Below are 14,899 nucleotides of genomic sequence, written 5' to 3' on the forward strand. Positions count from 1 at the left end.
CTTCTGCCTTCAGCTCAGGTCATGATCCCAGGGTCCTGGAATCGAGTCCCACATCGGGCTCCCTGCTCCACGGGGAGCCTGCTTCTGCTTCTCCCTCTGCCTCTGTCTCTGTCTCTCTCTCTGTCTCTCATGAATAAATAAATAAAATCTTAAAAAAAAAAAAACATAAACGATAACAGCAACTGCATGACAGAATGAGGAAATAAATCTATTCCCCAAAAAGCAACTAAAAAACTGGGTAATCAGTTTTTAAAAAACAATCATTACGATGCTCTGGAATTAGACCAAAGGCATACAACACACTGAGATGTGTTTATTCATGAAAGCTACTGAACTTCAAGCAAGCACAGTAGAGCTGAGTCTGTGATCTTGCTTGGGGCTGCACCCTAGCCCTCTCGGGTAGTTCAAGGTAGTTTGTGAAAACAATAAGCTCTGCTACTTGAAGGATCTTACCTGATTTGGAGTGGTATAAGCTACAGTGGTAATTTCAGTGGCTAGTGAAAATGGAGGGCCAGCAGCTCAGTTAGCTTGAGGTTGTTAGCCTGTTTGGGGTAAGTAACAAGCAGGCAAACTAGCCAGATATTTAACAAAGGTTCTGGGAGGTGAGAAGGCCATAGTGAGCTTCATAAACTCTCCAAATACCCAGGACTGAAGTTAGTCTGTGCACATGTACAGCAAAGACCTTAGTAGGCCCAAGTCAACCAACATCCTTAATCAACAGAGTCAGAGCCTGTGCATGTGAATAGGTTGAATCCCAACCTATACACAAATCCAACAGAAAAGAATGAATACCTTACTCGCTTGAAGTATTTGAATAAATCTCTGAGCAATCCTGGGCTAAACAATAAGCTATACAGACAAAGGGGACACTGTTACGACGGCACGCTTAAAATAAAAACAAGACAGAATGCTAGGTGCTTTAATTACACATTACCTCTAGTCCTTACAATAATCCTGCAAGGTCACTTAGATAGTAAGTGTATAATGAAGGGCTGAAATCCTGTACTATTTCCACTCCAAAGCTCCATATACTTTCCAAAGAATATGTATGTTGTTCTTTTCCTACAGCATAAAATCTCCACCTGCCTGAAGCAGCAGGGGTATGGATACTAACAAAAAAATGAAATCCCTCTCTTCCTTCTCCTGTACAAACCCCAGTAAGAGAGAAGAAAATAAAAATCTCCAACTTACTGCAAGAAGATTCATGATGGTGTGCCCCGTCTCTCCAAACAATGGCTTCCGAAATCTGACACTGAAGAGTGGGCAGGGATAAACTATGGAAATGAGAAGTAATGAGACTAAGTTTAACAGCTTAATATTTTGGTAAAAGGGAAACATCATGGTTCATAAAATTTTCAAAATATAACTGTAATAGCTGTTTTAGATCATATGAAATTTAGAGGTCAAAAGTATTTAGCATGGTAGCATCAAAGACAAATTCTGAGCCTTCTACAAACCATACCAGAGTAAGCCTTTTGATGCAGCTGTCTTAAAAATGAACTACAAAGTCTCAGGAAGCACTCTTCTTCAAACTGGATTAATATGATCCGGGAAACAAATCTCTCCTAATTCTTCTGTGTTTACTCTTATACACCTCCCAACCAGGATCCTCCTTAGAATAGCCAAACATGAGGCGGCCTATTCCCTGGCTTACTCCTTGAACTTTATGGGATGAATTGCCTGTACAAGACAGGAAGATATGTTATGTTGTTTCCTCTGCATACAATCCTTCCCTTTCCCTACTTCATTTAGCTGATTCATATGTCTCTTTCACAATTCAGTCGAGAAGCAAATTGGTCCAAGAAATGTTTCTTATCCAACTCCTTCATTCTTGGTGAAGTTGGAGTCCATCTTGGAACTCCAAAAGAACTTTGTTAACTTTGAACATGTGTTTTAACACAATATAGTACTGTAATCATAATTTCTGTATTTCAAAGGTTACTAAGCCTGTAACCATGTCTTAGCTATTTCTGAATTCCCAGGATTTGTTACAAATGGTAGGCCTTTATTAAATTCTTACTGAATGAATGAATAAGAGAAAGAATGAAGCTGACTTGGTGAAAACATATACTATTTTATGGTTCATAAAATAGTTTTTCATTATTTCATTTGATCCTCTTAACAATCTTACATATTGTAAAAGGCAAGTATTATTTTTTCCAGTTCAGAAGAAACTGATTGAATGACTTGCCCAAAGGTAGAGAACTAGGAAGTCATAGAGTTAAGAACCTTGCTCAAATGGTCCGATTCCTAGACCATGGCAATTCTGATCAGGTGAAAATATAGTTTAAAATAAAGCTTGCATTTAAGGCTTATTGTCTTAAAAAAACAACAAAAACAAAAACAAAACTCACAACTTAGTTGTACTGCTTCCACCATGGGCAAGGAAGCTCTTCTATTGCTCACTTTACCAACTCCAAGTGATCTCTACACCACTAGTTTCCACTATCTGTTATGTTATGTAAGATATAATTTGTCATAACTATTTTCCAACAAAATAGCAAAAAAATGTTCACTACAGATACTGTAAAAAGTTACTTGTTAAATTCCAATACATTTTTTCTGAAGATGAACTTTTATTTATCAATGAACTATAAAACCAGTAAGTTTACAAGGTACTAAATAATCACTAACTTCCTGAGATTTTTAGTCCTTAACATTAAAGCTAAAATAAGTAAAGACAATGGCCAAATTTAGCTTAGCTATTTCAAAAGACTTCTGCTGGATTATATCACTGCAGGGGGAAGGGGTCTGAATATCTCAGGCCTTTATTTAGCCATTACATCTTGGTCATATAGCATAGAAGAAGCTATTTTACTACTTACGTCGATATTCAGCTCCAAGTCTCAACATTAGTCGGATGGGAAACACTTTAGCCCAAGGAGTTTCCCATTTCTGGATGAGAATCCCAAACAAGTAAGGTGGGGTTGGGAGTACTAGGTCTTGCAGTGACTGGTAGGTAGACGTCACATATAAGAATCCACCATGTTCTTTACTGCCAAGGAAACTCTGACTGAAGAAGGAATGTCCCAAGTTGCCCACAACATTTCCTAAAACAAAAGTTCATTAATTATTCTCTATCAATAAATCAATCATATTCTTAGTAATCATTATACTTAACATTGGGCCAGACACAACCGAACACTAATTCCCAAACTTTCACTATGAAAGACATGTTTATGAAGTTGTTTTTTTTAAAGATTTTATTTATTTATTTATTTATTTATTTATTTCACAGAGAGAGAGAGAGAGAGACAGCGTGAGAGGGAACACAAGCAGGGGGAGTAGGAGAGGGAGAAGCAGGCTTCTGGCCGAGCAGGGAGCCTGATGCGGGGCTCGATCCCAGGACCTTGGGATCATGACCTGAGCTGAAGGCAGTTGCTTAACCAACTGAACCACCCAGGCGCCTGAAGTTGTTTTTTTTAAATAAAGGTATTTATTAAATGAAAATTTGTTTTCCAATTTTATCAGGGCCTCTGGTGAGCATGAAATAGCTTGTATTATTACACTGTAGAAGTCTATCTAGTTAAAAGCCAAAAATATTGATGCCTTCCTTAGATTGGACAGTTCTACTGTATGAATTACTTTAGAGGTCTCAGGGTAAGAATTACTGCCTCAAAAATCATGAAAAAATGTTACTGCTAGGTACCTGCTCTCGCAGAGCTTACAGTCTCATTGGGTGAATAAAGTCAACTCATGAACATAATGAATTAAGACAATAAGTACAGTTATATATGAGACATTGAGGTTAGAAAATTTACAGAGAAGGTAGTATCATAGGATTTATGTTTGTAGTTGTGGGTGAGACAAATATGAAACATAACATAGGGTTTATTTAAATTCATATTAGTTTTTTTCTTTTAGCTGCAAAAGCTCTTGACTAAGCACTTTCTAATTCAAAAATTTTTAAATGAAACAGTGACACATCAGCCTTTCATTAAGACATTTTCCTCAGTTTAGAATTACAAAAGAAGAGGAGCTGTCCCATAATGGTAGATAGGTTCCCTAGACGTGTATAAGCTTCTTCCGATATTTCTCAAAGAAATAACAGCAAATGCAGAAATCCTCATCAGCAAACTTAATGCTTACTTTCCTGGAAAACTAGTCTGTTCACAGAACAGCTCAATGATGGGTCACAGATTCTTTGAGTGAAGTAGGAAGCTATGTTGATAGTAGGGTCCACAAGTGAAGTGAACAATTCCCCACAAAACTCAGAGAAGCTCTGTGGCTGAGAGCCACGTTCACCTGAACATTATCATCTGCCAAATACATTTGGGGCAGTCCTCTTGACTCAGGATTAATCAAATCTGGCTACACATCTGAACTGCTGGGCCAGATCTATAAAAACAAAAAACAAAAATCCCCATATCCAGGAAGCAGTATGGTATTTTGGGGAAAAAAAAAAATCACAGATTGTAGTCACAGAGGTATGGGTTTGAATACTAGTTCAATCACTATTATGTGATTTGGGGGCAAGTTATTTGACTTCTGCGAGCTTCAATATCTGTGTAAAATGGGGGAAATTATAAATTTCAGACCTGTTGTGAAGAATAAATGTGAATTTATGCAAAATGCCTAAGAGCACATGGCACACAATGTGTTCTCAAAAACTTGCAACTATTATTGTTATAATTTACATATACACATAATGATCAGCCAAATATTATAGGATTTTCTTTGCTTTATCAAAGATTTTAGAGTAAGGTTTGTATAAATTTTCATCTTTTAACCTGGGGGAGGAGACGAATGGGAGGTAAAAGAGATGAAAGATATTATTTCCATCCATAATGGAGATTATACAGTATCATTCCTCTAAAGTTCTAATGAGAGCATAATGTTTATGGGTTTTTTTTTAAAGATTTTATTTATTTATTTGACAAAGAGCACAAGCAGGGGGAGAGGCAGGCAGAGGGAGAAGCAGGCTCCCAGGTGAGCAAGGAGCCCGATGCAGGACCAATCCCAGGACCGTGGGATCATGACCTGAGCCGAAAGCAGACGCTCAACCGACTGAGCCACCCAAGCGTCCCAATGTTTATGTTTCATAAGATTGCCCTAGTGCATACAACTCAAAGGTGAAAATGATGTTAGCTTGGTACTCAAGGCAATCATTCCTTATTCCTTTGGGGATTTCCCTATTAGAGACCGGATTATGTATGGATAATCTATTACTGGTTATTTTTCCACAGATAGTACCCTTTTGCTTCTACCATGTAACATCCTCCTCCTCCCTGTCTCAATCACACTCAGACTCCACACTACGCCCCTTTATATTATAAAATTTAGGTTATCCTGTAAGCATCTACTTTCTTTAAAAAAGTTTTTTTAAGGTAAATCTCTATAAATTCTAGTGAGTGATTTAGTATAGACTGTTATGTACGATCTCATCTACAAACAAGTAGCATTCCACAGGTGTAGATACTGGCAAAAATAAAACACTTGGTATGAAAATTTGACAAAGACAAGCTTTCACTGAAAACTTAATCTGGGGCTCTTGAACTCATAAAGTCTGCTATATATTTGTTTATACAGGTACTTCTTTATGGGAACATTCGATACAATCCACTATATACAATCCACTGAATTAATCCTATATGCCCCAAGACCACTATAGAATCCATATAAATAAAATAGATACTGATTCTTGCTTCTGAGCTTAAATGACCTGGCAAGTATGTCAAAGGTTTTATATCAATAGCTACAAAGCAATTTTACATGACCTTGATCAGATAATCAGATCAGTGTCACTAGGTTAACAGAGCAGGTATCATTTCCCTGAACTTTGGGATTGTTATTTTACAGGTGGAGAAATTGAGGGTTAGGAGTAGAGGTGAAGTGACTCCAAAAGACACAAGGTAAAATAAGCAGCAAAATAAGATCTAGAAAGCAGATCTTTCAATCTCCTAGTCTTTACATATATCATACTGTCTTTAAAATATATACATATATATAATAATTTGCAATTTTCCATCTTAAATTTGGAATTTTAACTTTGTTCTTCAAAGCGCTTATAGCCATCCTTAAATTCAATTCAAATACAACTTAAGGGGCGCCTGGGTGGCTCAGTCATTGGGCATCTGCCTTCGGCTCAGGTCGTGATCCTGGCATCCTGGGATTGAGCCCCACGTTGGGCTCCCCGCTCCGCGGGAGGCCTGCTTCTCCCTCTCCCACTCCCCCTGCTTGTGTTCCCTCTCTTGCTGTGTCTCTGTCAAATAAATAAATAAAATCTTAAAAAAAAAAAAAACAAATACAACTTAATATCTATGCAACAGCTTCCTTTCGTTTCAAATGTTTATCCTCACAACTAACTCAAATGGAACAATTTCCAAACAAATGTTCAAGAAATATTAATATTCATGAATATTAACATATAACTAAACCTCAAACTATCAAAAGAATTTAGATAGTCACTTGGTGTTCTTTATAATACAGTAAACTGCAGTTAAGCATGAGTACTTCATAAAAGGTCATTTCCTCAGTTTAGAGCATCTGTGAGATTTACCATGTAACTTCAAAAAGTTCAAGAGGCAGTTTACAGCTTTTTTAAAACATGGGATTTAGAGAAGATACAGCTGAATTCAAATCTGGGTTCAGCCACTAATCAACTATGTGTTTGATCTTTGGCAAGTTACTTAGGCCCTTGGTGCCTCTCAGTTTCCTCATATGTAAAATGGGGACAAGAACAGTATGAATCACAAGAGTTATAGTGGAGAAGAAATGAAATAGTGCACATAAAACAATGAATACAGCCTAGCATGTAGTGAGAGCTCAATAAATACTAGAGGGGCAACTGGGTGGTGCAGTCCATTAAGCATCTGACTCTAGGTTTCGGCTCAGGTCATGATCTCAGGGTTGTGAGATTAAGCCCCACAACAAGCTCCACGCTTAGCAGGGAGTCTGCTTAAGACTCTCCTTCTCCCTTTGCCCCACCCTGAGCATGCACACTCGCGGCTCTCAAATAAATCTTTTAAAATAAATAAATATAGATATTAGTCTCAAATCACCTCTTCATAAATAATTCCATATTACTTTTTCATTGGTTGAAAAATTACTTTGCAAAGCAGCAATACCATGGCTCCTTTGCTCATAGAAAGATACAAAATAAATTTAATTTACCAAAAAGATTCACAATTAATTGTAAAAAGAGACTAAAAATCCAAACCATGATGTAACATCTTTAACTGGAAAAGCAATGCAAGATAATTACTGATGACGATGAAAACACCAATGAAGTTCCTCCTTCCCTGGAAACACACTGGCTAGGAAACATTTTCTTTTATTTTACAGATAAAAGAGTGACTTGCTTCAGAAATACTAAAGATTATAAGCAGTGTAATTTTTATGGCCATGAGAAATAATAGCAAGCCACTAAAATCTGAATCAATTACTGGACATTGATCAATCATGCATTTACCACATGATATATACTGTTAGATACTAGTCCAAAAAAGAGATAGAGATACACATATTAGTAAAATATTTTCTAAGATGCACAAAACTTGACAGACTCCCAGTCATTCCACAAATATTTATTGGATACCTATCATTTTTTAAGAAATGTCTTACCAATTATTTATATTCTTTGAGAGACTACTATTTTAAAATCTCTTTTTTCCCCCCTCCTCTAATCCACCTACAATTTTTCTTCTAAATGCTTGGGGGGATAGAAAATTGGCAAGAGATGGTGGTTTAAAAATATCTAAATACATATTTTCCTAAGTTAATAGTGATTATGCACCTATATTCTTAGACTGAGATAAACCTCCACATTAAAAAATAAAAAATCAAACTCCATTGTATTTGAGGCCTATAATTTTATTAGTGACATTATAAAATTAAGAAAAATAAAATTAAAAATGATCAGTTTATTAATAACATACACACTAGTAATATAGTACCTTAAAATTTACTTTGCCTTTTCAAAAATCTATATAAGAAATTTAAATTAACCAAAAGTCCATCTGGGTTAACCCAGGTGACCACAATTTAAAGATACAAAATAAGGTAGGGTAGGTGACAAATAGAAATAGTTAAAAAAATTTATTTTCAAAGATATGAAATTATAGAAACTTCCCAAGTAATCTGCATGAGTGACCCATGGTATTTCTTTCTCAAGGACCAGAGACACTGGGGCCTCTCAGAAACACTCTCAGGTTGACCTCAATAGAATTTACTCTTATTTCCAAGTCCCAATGGGAACAAGAAGTCAGGAATAATAAGCACAGCATTTTTATTAATACAAGTGTTCTCTCAGGACTCCTTTCCTCCAGGTACTTTTCCACAAAATAATAAACAAAATACCTCCTAGTGACATCGTATCAATTTATTGATTCCTTCAATCCACAGGTTCTTTTTATTAAGCTTCTCCAATGTGCCAGACTATTTGTTCTAAAGGCTGGTATACTGAGTTGAGCCAAATAAATAAATCTTGCCCTCACAGAGTTATATTCTAAAGGAGGAAGACAAATTAACAACATCAGTTAGTAAAGTTAGTGATAAATGTTTTGAAGAAAATAAAACAAGGAAGGTAACTGGTGGGAAAAGGGGACAGAATACTTCTTTAGCTAAGAGGGTCAGGGGAAAATCCTTTGAGGCAGAAATATTTGAGAACAGACCTGAATGAAGAGAAGATACCAACTAGTTAAGATCTGCAAAGAATAGTATTCCAGGTCTAGGAACAGTAAATACAAAAGCCAAGAGTTAGAAATGAGTTTGATGGGTTCAACGGTCACAAAGATGATCAATGTAGCTAAAGCAAACTAAGGAGTAGTAAGAGATAAGGTCAAGAAATCTTTAGGGACTAAATCATATAGGACCTTATTGGCCAAAGGCATTTGGAGTTTATTCCAATTGTAGTAGGAAGCCTCCAGAAGGTTTAAAGCAGCTTCAATTGGGCCTTTATGCCCATCACTATGCTACACAAATATGCTCTCAATTCACAAGAATTAGATTTAGGATGCCCAAAGAACAGCTGAAAAAAGATTAACATGTCTGCAAACATAAAGTTGCAAATGATTGAAAGGGAACTAAAAGCATTTTTCAAAGATAAAAATGATTTCACTTGCAAGGTTAATATTTACATTCTGTGTTTATAATTTTAATTGTCTTCTTGCCTTGTTCCAAAGTTAAATCTAAAAGCTGAAAATTAGTAACAGTGTAAACCTTGTTATGCTCATGTAACTATCAACCAATTCACATTAAATTCCTCTTAAATTAATGAGTTTTTTGGAGAGATTGTACCCTAGGATCCAGCACAAAAAGCAAAGAAAAATTACCCAAAACAACAGTTCAGAGATCAAGACTGACTTCAGAGGTTCCAACATGTAAAAGGAGTTCCAAAAGAAGACAATGTTGGGAATGAAAGAGAAGTAATATTCAAAGAGATAACAACAAAGAATTTTCCAAATTGAAGAAGGGAAATGTGTTTTCAGATCAAAAGTACACTTTTGGCACTAGGCAGCAAAAATAAAACTAAATCCCCATATATGTACACATATAGATCAATGGAATTATAGAGAAAGAGACCTATACACACTATAAAAACTAATATTCAAAAACATTACCAAGGTAATTCAATGACAAAGGATAGTTTTTTTTAACAAATTGTGCTGAACAACTGGATATCCATAAGCAAAAAAGAAAAAAAAAAAAGAACTTTTGAGCCTTACCTCTGTAGGGGCCAAGGGCAGGCTGCCCCTCAGATGGGCCACTTTGGCATGAAGATTATTTTGAGTTAAAAAGCTATGAAAATCCAGCAGATTCAGGAAAAGCTCTTTACCTCCTACACAACTGCCTATAAAAAATTTAAATAAAGGACCTCGTCTGGGAAGAGAGCTATCTATAATATAACTACATTATACTATGAACTAAGTATGGCAGGCATGGAGGAACCTACCCAGGCCTGTCTATGTCACATTGTTTCTGGGTGGCCCAGAAAACATTTGAAACATTTACTCTTTTTCATCTTCCTGTGAATTGTATTACTTCCCTCTGAAGTCACAGACCCCTACCACCGCCTTCTCCTTAATTCAGAATGACATATATACCTCACCTTGCCTGTCTTTGGAATTTCCATGTCTGTACGGATCCTCTATATGTATGAATTAAATTTGATTTTCTCCTGTTAATCTGTCTCCTGTCAAGTTGACTTTTAGGCCAGCTAGAAGAACCGTGAAGAGAACAGGAAATTCTTACTTCCCAACACCTCACTCCCTGTGCAAATATTAACTCAAAATGAATTTAGATCTATATGTAAGAGCTACAACTATAAAACTTCCAGACAAAAAATACAGGAGAAAATTTTTGTGACTTTGGGTTAAGGTAAAGATTTCTTAGGAAACTAAAGTATAAACTATAAAAGAAAAACTGATAAACTGGACTTCATCAAAATTTAAAACTTATACTCTTTGAAAGACAGTCAAGAAAATGAAAAGACAAGCCATGCACTGGACTATAATTTGTCAAATGCACTATCCAATAAAGGACTTGTATCCAAAATTTATAAAGTACTAAAAACTCATTAAGAAAACTCCACTTTTAAATGGGCAAAAGAAGAGCTACAGATGGTAAGTAAGCATATGAAACGATGCTCAATATCATTAATCATTAGGGAAATGCAAATTAAAATTACAATAAGATGCTACAACAAACTCATTAGAAAAGCAAAAAAAAAAAAAAAAAATTTAAGCTCTGGGGAGCAAGATGGCGGAGGAGTAGGAGACCTGGATTTCGTCTCCTCTCAGGAATTCAGCTGGATAGGGGTCAAACCATTCCGAACACCTATGAACTCAAAAGGAGATCGAAGAAAAGAAGAGCAACAACTCTCTGAACAGAAAAGCGACTACTTTCTGGAAGGTAGGACGTGCGGAGAAGTGAATCCGAGGCAATATTCGGGAAGATAGACGGCGGGGGAGGGGCCTCCGTCGGCCGCTTCTGGCAAGTGATAGCGCCACGGAGCATAAAATCGGAACTTTTATTTATTTATTTATTTATTTATTTATTTATTTTTAAAGATTTTATTTATTTATTTGAGAGAGAGAGACTGAGAGAGAGCACATGAGAGGGGGGAGGGTTGGGAGGGTCAGAGGGAGAAGCAGACTCCCTGCCAAGCAGGGAGCCCAATGCGGGACTCGATCCAGGGACTCCAGGATCATGACCTGAGCCGAAGGCAGTCGCTTAACCAACTGAGCCACCCAGGCGCCCCTAAAATCGGAACTTTTAGAAGTCAGTCTGCTGAGGGACGTCACTCCGGTGGCTAAGCGGGGGGTGGAACCCTCACAGGACAGAGTGGTCTCAGGACCCTTGGGGTCACAGAAAGACCGGGGGTGCCTGAGTGCGGCAGAGCTCCCAGGTATCAGAGCGGGGAAGCCAGCTGCACAGACGGAGCCGAGGCGCGGACTCTCAGCTTGGGGTTGCCATAAACCGTGATCCACGGCACAGTCGGGCCACTGCTCCTCCAGCAGGGACCCAACAAGCGGCAGATCCGGGGAGACTCACCTTTTTCCCCCGGGGAGGAGAGGCGCGGGAGCGCACTGCAGGGATCTGCTGGGTTTGGAGACTCCACACGGGGTCGGGTGCCAGAGATAGAAACGCACGGTCACAGGCTGGGTGAGCACGGAGTGCGCCCAGAGACCGGGGAGATGGGAGTGACTGACGGCTTTTCTCTGGGGGCTCACTGAGCAGCGGAGCCCGAGTTCTCGGCTCCTCGGAGGCGGAGATTGGGAGGCCACCATTTTCACTCTCCGCCTCCATAGCTGTACAGAAAGCTTGCAGGGAACAAAAGCTCCCAAGAGCAAACCCGAGCAGATTACTTAGCCCGGACCGGGCAAGGGCGGGGCAATTCCGCCTCCGGCAAAGACTTTTGGAAACCATGGCAACAGGCCCCTCCCCCAGAAGATCAGCGAGAACAGCCAGCCAAGACCAAGTTTACTGATCAATGAGAATGGCAGAACTCCAGCGCTGGGGGAATAATGCACATAGAATTCATGGCTTTTTTACCATGATTCTTTAGTCTTTCAAAGTTAATTTTTTTTAACTGTCTTTTTTTTTTTTCTTTTTCCCTTTTTCAACCAACATCTTATCAATCCCTTTTTTAAAAAAAAATTTTTTTTATTTTTCATTTTTATTTTTCATTTTTAGAGTCATATTCTACCCCTTCACAGTAGTTATCCGTATTTTTGGCATATGTATATAAGTTGTTCTCTCTTTAAAATTTTGAGAGAGTTTCTTCTAACAGATCAAAATATACCCTAAATCTCTAGTGTATGGTTTTTGTCTACTCCCCTGCCTGATCACATTCTCTTTTTTTTTTTAAATCCCTTTCTTTTTTCAAACAACTTCTTATCAATTCCTTTTATAAAATTTTTTATAATTTTCATCTTTACAATCATATCCCATCACTTCATCATATCAACCCTTATTTTCGTACATATATAAATTTTTCTTTCTTTAAAATTTTGGGAGGCACTTTCTTCTAACAGACCAAAATACACCCAAAATCTAGTGGGTGGCACTGATTTATATACCAGCCTGATCATATTTGATCACATTCTGTTTTTTTTGTTTTGTTCTGTTTTTGTTTGTTTTTATCTTTTTTTTTTTTTTTCTTTTTCTTTTTTCTCTCTTTCCCTTTCTTTTCCCACTGCTTCAGGTCTTTCTGATTTGTTTAGAGTATATTTTCTGGGAATGTTGTTACCCTGTTGGCAGTTTGTTCTCTCATTAATCTATTCTCCTCTGGACAAAATGACAAGACGGAAAAAATCACCTCAACAAAAAGAACAAGAGGTAGTACCGACTGCCAGGGACCTACTCAATATGGACATTAGTACGATGTCAGATCTAGAGTTCAGAATCATCACTTTAAAGATACTAGCTGGGCTTGAAAAAAGCATAGAAGTTATTAGAGAAACCCTTTCTGGAGAAGTAAAAGAACTAAAATCTAACCAAGTAGAAATCAAAAAGGCTATTAATGAGGTGCAATCAAATATGGGGGCACTAACTGCTAGGATAAATGAGGCAGAAGAGAGAATCAGTGATATACAAGACCAAATGATGGAAAATAAAGAAGCTGAGAAAAAGAGAGATAAACAACTACTGGATCACGAGGGCAGAATTCGAGAGATAAGCGATACCATAAGACGAAACAACATTAGAATAATTGGGATCCCAGAAGAAGAAAGAGAGAGAGGGGCAGAAGGTATAATGGAGCAAATTATAGCAGAGAACTTCCCTAATTTGGGAAAGGAAACAGGCATCAAAATCCAGGAAGCACAGAGAACCCCTCTCAAAATCAATAAAAATAGGTCAACACCCCAACATCTAATAGTAAAACTTACGAGTCTCAGAGACAAAGAGAAAATCCTGAAAGCAGCTCGGGAGAAGAGATATGTAACCTACAATGGTAGAAACATTAGATTGGCAACAGACCTATCCACAGAGACCTGGTAGGCCAGAAAGGACTGGCAGGATATATTCAGAGCACTAAATGAGAAAAATATGCAGCCAAGAATACTATATCCAGCTAGGCTGTCATTGAAAATAGAAGGAGAGATAAAAAGCTTCCAGGACAAACAAAAACTAAAGGAATTTGCAAATACGAAACCAACCCTACAAGAAATCTTGAAAGGGGTCCCCTAAGCAAAGAGAGAGCCTAAAAGCAACAAAGACCAGAAAGGAACACAGACAATATACAGTAACAGTCACCTTACAGGCAATACAATGGCACTAAATTCGTATCTTTCAATAGTTACCCTGAATGTAAATGGACTAAATGCCCCAATCAAAAGACACAGGCTATCAGATTGGATTAAAAAACAAGACCCATCAATATGCTGTCTGCAAGAGACTTATTTTAGACCCAAAGACACCCCCAGATTGAAAGTGAAGGGGTGGAAAACCATTTACCATGCTAATGGACACCAAAAGAAAGCTGGGGTGGCAATCCTTATATCAGACAAATTAGATTTTAAACCAAAGACTGAAATAAGAGATGAGGAAGGACACTATATCCTACTTAAAGGGTCTATCCAACAAGAAGATCTAACAATTGTAAATATCTATGCCCCTAACATGGGAGCAGCCAATTATATAAGGCAATTAATAACAAAAGCAAAGAAACACATTGACAATACAATAATAGTGGGGGACTTTAACACCCCCCTCACTGAAATGGACAGATCATCTAAGCAAAAGATCAACAAGGAAATAAAGACTTTAAATGACACACTGGACCAAATGGACTTCACAACATATTCAGAACATTCCATCCCAAAGCAATGGAATACACATTCTTCTCTAGTGCCCATGGAACATTCTCCAGAATAGATCACATCCTAGGTCACAAATCAGGTCTCAACCGGTACCAAAAGATTGGGATCATTCCCTGCCTATTTTCAGACCACAATGCTTTGAAACTAGAACTCAATCACAAGAGGAAAGTCGGAAAGAACTCAAATACATGGAGGCTAAAGAGCATCCTACTAAAGAATGAATGGGTCAACCAGGGAATTAAAGAAGAATTAAAAAAATTCATGGAAACCAATGAAAATGAAAACACAACTATTCAAAATCTTTGGGATGCAGCAAAGGCAGTCCTAAGAGGCAAGTATATAGCAATACAAGCCTTTCTCAAGAAACAAGAAAGGTCTCAAGTACACAACCTAACCCTACACCTAAAGGAGCTGGAGAAAGAACAGCAAATAAAGCCTAAACCCAGCAGGAGAAGAGAAATAATAAAGATCAGAGCAGAAATCAATGAAATAGAAACTAAAAGAACAGTAGAACAGACCAACGAAACTAGGAGCTGGTTCTTTGAAAGAATTAACAAGATTGATAAACCCCTGGCCAGACTTATCAAAAAGAAAAGAGAAATGACCCAAATCAACAAAATCATGAATGAAAGAGG

The 14,899-nt window shown here is 37.6% G+C and overlaps 1 protein-coding gene across 2 annotated transcripts in view; it reads right to left on the bottom strand.

The window, feature by feature from the left end:
- The window catches only part of ZFYVE9 (zinc finger FYVE-type containing 9), a 190,709-nt gene that overhangs the window by 35,855 nt on the left and 139,955 nt on the right, over positions 1-14,899 (bottom strand). For both annotated transcript variants that reach the window (XM_045897698.3, XM_045897697.3), the window contains 2 exons: positions 2,826-3,050; positions 1,192-1,274 (listed from right to left, as the gene is read on the bottom strand). In XM_045897698.3, coding sequence (XP_045753654.1) covers positions 1,192-1,274; positions 2,826-3,050 — 308 coding nt within the window. The remainder of the gene's footprint in view (positions 1-1,191; positions 1,275-2,825; positions 3,051-14,899) is intronic.

The sequence above is a fragment of the Mirounga angustirostris genome, unplaced genomic scaffold, assembly GCF_029215605.1.
Source record: "Mirounga angustirostris isolate CCGP_5_RB_7025 unplaced genomic scaffold, mMirAng1.0.hap1 SCAF_4, whole genome shotgun sequence".
NCBI classification, from domain to species: Eukaryota; Metazoa; Chordata; class Mammalia; order Carnivora; family Phocidae; genus Mirounga; species Mirounga angustirostris.